General features: G+C 37.9%; 1 protein-coding gene across 1 annotated transcript in view; it reads right to left on the bottom strand.

Moving 5' to 3' along the window:
• Positions 1 to 2,465: 2,465 nt before the first annotated feature.
• The window catches only part of LOC107292181 (potassium channel subfamily K member 16), a gene marked incomplete at its 5' end in the record, with an annotated part of 7,961 nt that continues 3,611 nt past the window's right edge, over positions 2,466 to 6,815 (bottom strand). Inside the window, 3 exons of the mRNA XM_015821245.1 lie at positions 2,466 to 2,948; positions 4,665 to 4,833; positions 6,636 to 6,802. Coding sequence (XP_015676731.1) covers positions 2,686 to 2,948; positions 4,665 to 4,833; positions 6,636 to 6,802 — 599 coding nt within the window. The remainder of the gene's footprint in view (positions 2,949 to 4,664; positions 4,834 to 6,635; positions 6,803 to 6,815) is intronic.

Here is a 6,815-nt window from a genome sequence, read left to right as displayed (position 1 = left end):
ATGAGTCATAAAAGAGCCGAGGTTGCCTACCCCTGCCCTAGAGCTTCTATGTAACTAAAACTAACAATTCCCTCCCCCCTACTATGCTATAGATCATATAACCCAATGAAAATAATTGGCAGGCTCATCAATTTGTCCTCGCTCCTCCTTCCAGCACCTGCAGGAATGACTTTGGTTCCCACGGGACCGTTCGGTGTTATGACTAAGACTTTTGTTTTCCTCCCTGTCTCCCCCCCCATGTGGCAACTTAGAATGACAAAGATGGCTTCAACCAAGCTTGTTTCAGAAGCTGACAAAAGCATTACATCCTATTCATAATCTGATGAAACAGCCAGTTTTTTATGGTTTCATGGAAGCCCATAAAGGTTGGATTGGGCCATGCAGCTCTCAGAGGATATAGAATTACAGAATAACAAAGTTGGAAGGGACCTTGGAGATTTTCTAGTCCAACCCCCTGCTCAAACAGGAGATCCTATACTATTCTGGACAAATGCCTGCCCAATTTCTTCTTAAAAATCTCTAGCAATGGAGCACCTGCAACTTCTGAAGGCAAGCCATTCCACTGATTCTCACTCACAGGAAATTTCTCCTTAATTCTAGGTTAGATCTCACTTTATGAAGCTTCCAACCATTACTTCTTGTTTTGCCTTCAGGTGGATCCCTTCCTCTCTGTGTTCCTTCAAATATTGGTACACTGATATCATGTTACCCTTAGTCCTTCTTTTCGTTAACTAGACATTCCCAATTCCTACAACTCTGTTCTCGAAACTCTGTTCCGCAGTGCAGCTACTGAGAAGACCTATCTTCTAGGTCTTACATTGCCTTATAGTTGGAACTTGAAGTGCATCAGCTCTTCCAGATGTTAATGATCAGGCAGAAGGAATAAGAGAAAGATGGTCCCATTATAATCAATCCCTCTTCAATTCCTAAGGGCTCTAAATTTACTGTAGTGGGGATTTTTTTTTCAAAGCATGGACAGCCTTAATATTTAGGCATTGGCACTAGACATAAAGGATTTCTTTCCAGTCTGTATAATTTTCACTGCAAAAAGAAAGGAATCCTGAACCATAACTCTTTTAACAAGTTACACGAAAATGCTTAAGACATTTAATATGCACACTAGGCAACAATAAATCACTGGCACTGATTTATCAAGAAGTACTGTAGGCGGCAGTGTCTGGCCAACTTTGGCTGATATTGTAAAAGCTAAACAGACTCTGATTCTGATTTGGAAACTACCAGGAAATCTCAGGGCTATAGGCTAGACTGCAAAATTGCCACTGCTTTATTTCATATTTTTTCAATCTATTTCCGTTACAGTGCAAAGAAACTTACATTAGCATGTCCGTGTAATCTCTAGGAACTGGGTTTAACTAGAGGGATTTTTTTTATTTTTGGAAACAGTGGGAACAAATAAGAGCTGCATTGCAAGTTAAATGTAAACCAAGCATATTTTCAAAATCAATTGTTGCTATGTTTGAAATCTTGAGGCTGAATAAGAATTTCTCTCCAAATTTATTTCAGTTCAACATACAACTTGTTTGGGCATTCAGAAATCCTAACTACAGGGAGAAATATATCAGCTCAGCTATTTTCAACTTTTCCAAGTTTAGAGAAAAAGTTTAGATATAAGCTATAATCATCTTTTATTAAAAGAGTTTATATCACTCTTATGAGAACCATAACAATCAGTGTCTTCTTTCCATAGGTCATTGTAATAATATTCAGCTGAAAGCTGTAATAACCTATTCTCAAAATTTTCTATCAGTATGGGAAGTTTAAAGGGAACCATCTCTCCTCCACATTTCCAATGTCTAAAACAGAGGTATTTTCAACTTTTGAACAAATAGTACATCAAATTATTATATATAATTGAACCTCTTGATAAGTGAGCTAGGCTTACTTTTTTTGTAGACAGCTTGTTTTTTCTCCATTTAGATATCTGGACTCCAACTCTCTTAATCAGAGAATCTGGTGTGTGCTTTTTTCAAACAGATCCCATGGCTTATTTAAGTTTGAAAACCCCTGAACTGCATTATGTGTGTGTGTGGGGAGGTGGGTGAGGAATAGACTCTCTGCCCTGGTTGGTGACTGTGGGTATGTGGTAATACTGGATTTCTGCCCTGCACAAGGGCACGGATTAGATTATTTCCAAATTTCTTTCCAACTCTTACAGTCTATGGTTATATGATCTTAGATGATGAAAGCTATTGGAAAGCAAGAAATTCAAGCTGAATTTGATACTCCTAAACCAAACCTTGACCTCTTTGAATCTGAAGCACAAAATTAGAGTATTTCTCATTTTACAGACTGATAATTCATCCATGAAATTTTGAAAAACAAGGACCAATTTTTTCCTATTTTAAACTGGGCAGCCACATAGAGTACAGCCTTGACCTGTAATAATCTGGATGATCGCTAGACAGTTATTTGGATTTTTGAAGACCAAATATGGCAGTTCTGAAAACTGAGGTTGCAGAAATTGGGGGAAATATATTGTGAGGAATATATTATGAAGGCTAAATGTGTACTGTGGAAAGTAGGATCTTTTTTTTGTAGGCATGCTATTTATTTCATATTTTAAAATATCATAACTTAAAATCAGCCAGTTACTTTTCAAAGCAACCAGCAAAATATTGTAATGATATCAAATATCAATGAAAAAAGTCAAGCAGCATTGTACAATTATATCTGATTGCTTTGTCCATCTCTACTGAAACGTAACACTGAACCATCTTCCAGTGAAGCAGATGGAACTTTTTTTGAGTTCTTCTTTTTCTTTCTGACTGTCTTGACCTGAAGGTAATCCTCAATGGGTTTCTCATTTGGGTCTTCCAGTAATGTTGTCAATAAATTAAACAGTAGTGCTATCCAAGCAAGTCCAAAGATAATCCAAATCGCTACCACAATCCGATAGCCACGGAAGTAGAATTTGTCATGTTGTCTCCCTGGAAACACAGGAGTAGGAAGAAGTGAATAAGGCAAAATAATTTAAAAAGCTAGTGCATGTTATCTGAACTTCTTCACTTAGCTTAGAGGAAGAAAACTGCATCCCAGGGAGACTAAATTGCTGATGTTGTACTCTGATTAAAGGCTGCTTTAGACATAATGATAAATTATTTTATTCATGAAAAATTGTATGTTTTTTATTACGTATGCATTTAATATTTACACTGCATTTTATTACACTGTATATATTATTAATTTTATGCCATCTATCAGAAATTGAGCAAAATCAGTGAAAATGCAAGATACATATTTTATATACTATCATAATAAACAAAATAGTAATGCCTTTCTGTCTTTAATTGCATCATGATTGCACATTCTCCTTCCTTCATTTCCTCCCTCTCTGAGTTGTAAATTAGAGCATGATGTTTTCCTCCAAACCAGATAAACAATGTGTATATCAGTGTCTTTCAACCTTGGCAACTTTAAGATGTGTGGACTTCAACTCTCAGAATTCTTCAGCCAGCATTCATGCAGAATTTCCTTGTTGACATTGACATAGTCTGCTCCAAAGACAGGGAAGCACAAGTAGTAGAAGAGCTGGGTCTTCTCTGTTGGAAGGAATTCTTGCTTAAACGAAATGGAAGGGGATCTTCTCAAGAAGAAGGAGAAAATTAGGATCTAAAAATACTAAATTTGTTTTGCTTAATGCATGACACTAGAGCAGGGGTAGGCAACCTTGGTTCTTTTATGACTCGTGGACTTCAACTCCCAGAATTCCTGAGCTAGGATGGCTGGCTCAGGAATTCTGGGAGTTGGAAGTCCACAAGTCATAAAAGAGCCAAGGTTGCCTACCCCTGCACTAGAGTATAGTTATGCCTTGTGTGCTGTCTGAACTCAGCCCAGGGGTTCAATCTGCTAGCTCGGGAATTCTGGGAGTTGAAGTCCACACATCTTTAATTACAGGTAGTCCTCAACTTACAATCACAATTGTACCCAAAATTTATGTTGTTAAGTGAGAAATTTGTTAAGTGAGATTGCCCCATTTTATTACTTTTCTTGCTACATATGTTAAGTGAATCACTGCAGTTGTTAAATTAGTAACACGGTTGTTAGGTGAATCTGGTTTCCCCATTGACTTTGCTTGTCCAAAGGTCGCAAAAGGAGATCACATGACACTGCAACTGTCATAACTTGTAAGTCAGTTGTCAAGCAGCCGAGTAAATCACATGACCATGGGGATGCTACAATAATCATAAGTGTAAAAAATGATCATGAATCACTTTTTTCAGTGCGGTTGTAACTTCAAACAATCACTAAATGAACTGTTGTAAGTTGAGTATTACCTGTATAGTAAATGGAAGCTAATAGTTCTTGCTTTCTCAGGGATGTTACTTCAGATCACTGAACTTAGGACTGTGCAGAGTGCACCCAGGGACATTCAGGTATGCAGCAACACTCCTTTGAATGTTATTCAGTAACCAACGTCACCCACAGGCTAAAAAGATTCCCAAGCCAGCCTTGTATTATATGGTGAGCACATTGGTTGCAACCATGTACCTTGGATGTCCAGAATAGATTCTCTTCACCCCTATAGCCACTGTAAAAGTCAAATCTCCTTTAGTCTCTTGACTGCATCAGAACATAATGTACCATAGGAGCCATCATGATCCAAATAGGAAGTATTGTTTCAAAAATGTTACAGGAAAACTTACCTATCATATAATCACCAAACCCAATGGTGCTCAGGGTAATAAATGTAAAATAAATGGCTTCACTATAGGACCAGCCCTCTATTTTTCGAATGATGACCGACGGCACACAAAGAAACACTAATATTCCCATAACCAGGAAGAACAGAAGCGTCAAGCCCCTTGCTGTTTTCTGAAAAACGAAGAAAAAACACTGATTTGATACAAGAAAATTGTCCTTGGTACAGACAGCTGCTTTTGCCTGCTTGCTTGCCTGTTTGCTTATCTTATTTCCAGGACCTCTATGGTCTTATATTGTCTCTAGTCCTCAAGTTACAACGACAATTGGGAGCACAATTTCTGTTGCTAAGCAAAGCAGCTGCTAAGTGAGCCGTGCCTGATTTTAAGACTTTTTTTGCCACAATTGCTAAGTGAATCACTGCAGTTGTTAAGTGAATCAGGCAGTTGTTAAGCAAACTGAGTTTTCACCCATTTTGATTGGTTGTTGGACGCCAACTGGGAAGGATGTAAATGGAGATCACGTGTTCCTGGAATGCTGCAACTGTCGTGAATACATGTTATTGCCACGTACCCAAATTTTGATCCTGTTACCGTGGTAGTATTGCAACAGTTGTAAGTGTGAGGATCAGTTGTACGCCAGTTTTTTCAGTATCACTAACTTTGAATGGACACTAAATGAATGATTGTAAATTGAGATCTATTTGAGTATTCGTGGGCTGCATGTTATGCTTCCACTCTATTGCACAGTGTTACAATGCATTTAGTGTACTGATCTGAGTGCTATCTTTTAAGCCTTCTTTAGAGAAATTGCCCCCCCTCAAGTCCGGTGCTGTTATTGGGCAGGACACATATTCCTGGAAGGGATGAGCAAAGTATGCTGGGAAAGGCTATACTCCCACCAGGACCATCTAAGCTAGGAGTGAAGGTCATCCCAGCTCACAGCTAAGTTAAACAGATGTCTATTCAAGCAGCAGCAGCAATACAGAAAGCCTGGCAGCTACAAAGGCATCATTTCAAACTGTATGTTAGAAGACAGTGATAAACCACTCATAATCAATTATGAATAAGATCTATGAGATCACCAAGAATCAAGACTGTCTTGATGACACACACCAAGTGAGAAAAATTGGGATAGCTTTGGAGAGGACAACAAGGATAGTCCTAACAGGAAAGGGTGAAAAAAAAAAAGATTAAGTAATAAAAATTGGATTGTATTCTTTGATTATGTTAAGTGACAGGATTAGATGTCAAAGTTTAAGAGAAATATTTTAAGGCAAGGGTATCTAACCTTGGCAACTTTAAAATTAGGGGATTTCAACTCCCAGAATTCCCCAGAATTCTGCATAAATGCTGGCTAAGGAATTCTGAGAGTTGAGGTGCACAAGTCTAAATGTTTCCAAGGTTGTATACTCCTGTTTTAGGAGGAGTTTGGAGTCACTTTGAGTATTCTGCGTATTGGAGAGCTTCAGGTTGAGAGGGGAGACATTTCTGCCTAATAATTTGCTTCGAATTTATCATATTAAAGCAGAGATTAGATTTAAACCTCTCTAATGGTACAATCATTTGATGCAATCTGAAGTTACTTCAGTAAAACAGGAGCAGATTTCTTTTAAAATTTGAGATATTGTGCCCTGGTTTGGCCTGCACTAAATGAACCATTTGAGTTTTGCAGCCTCTGGTTGTGCACATTAACTGACCCATAAATCAAATTAATGGACTAGAAATATTTTGTTTCCAGAAATGGATTTAATGAAATTACATGGGTATTCAATATATCCTGATAGCTACATCACTGTAACTTTAGTACGGATGTGTTTTGCTGGTAATGTGCAGCTGCAAAACAGATTTAAATGATGGTTGTTTCTGCATAACTGAAGCATGAATCAGACTGTTCTTCAATTAAATTATCATCTTAAGCTCTTTGGCTTATTTTCAGAAATAATCGTGGAACAAAGTTTTTTTTTATTATTTTACCTTCTTTACACCTTTCCTATACAGCCATTTAGCTAACCGTTCACAGACCATGGAGAGCATCTTGCCAACATGCTGCAAAAAGACAATATTCAGAGGAATTCCAAAGAGAGCAAAAAAGACACAGAAAAGCTGACCACCAGCCGTTTTGGGAGAGAGGTTTCCGTAGCCTGTCAAAACATG

The sequence above is a fragment of the Protobothrops mucrosquamatus genome, unplaced genomic scaffold (assembly GCF_001527695.2).
Source record: "Protobothrops mucrosquamatus isolate PMUCROS unplaced genomic scaffold, P.Mucros_1.0 scaffold1287, whole genome shotgun sequence".
In the NCBI taxonomy this organism is placed as follows: Eukaryota; Metazoa; Chordata; class Lepidosauria; order Squamata; family Viperidae; genus Protobothrops; species Protobothrops mucrosquamatus.
The sequence above is the reverse complement of the archived record's forward strand: the minus strand, read 5'-3'. Positions and strand labels throughout refer to the sequence as shown.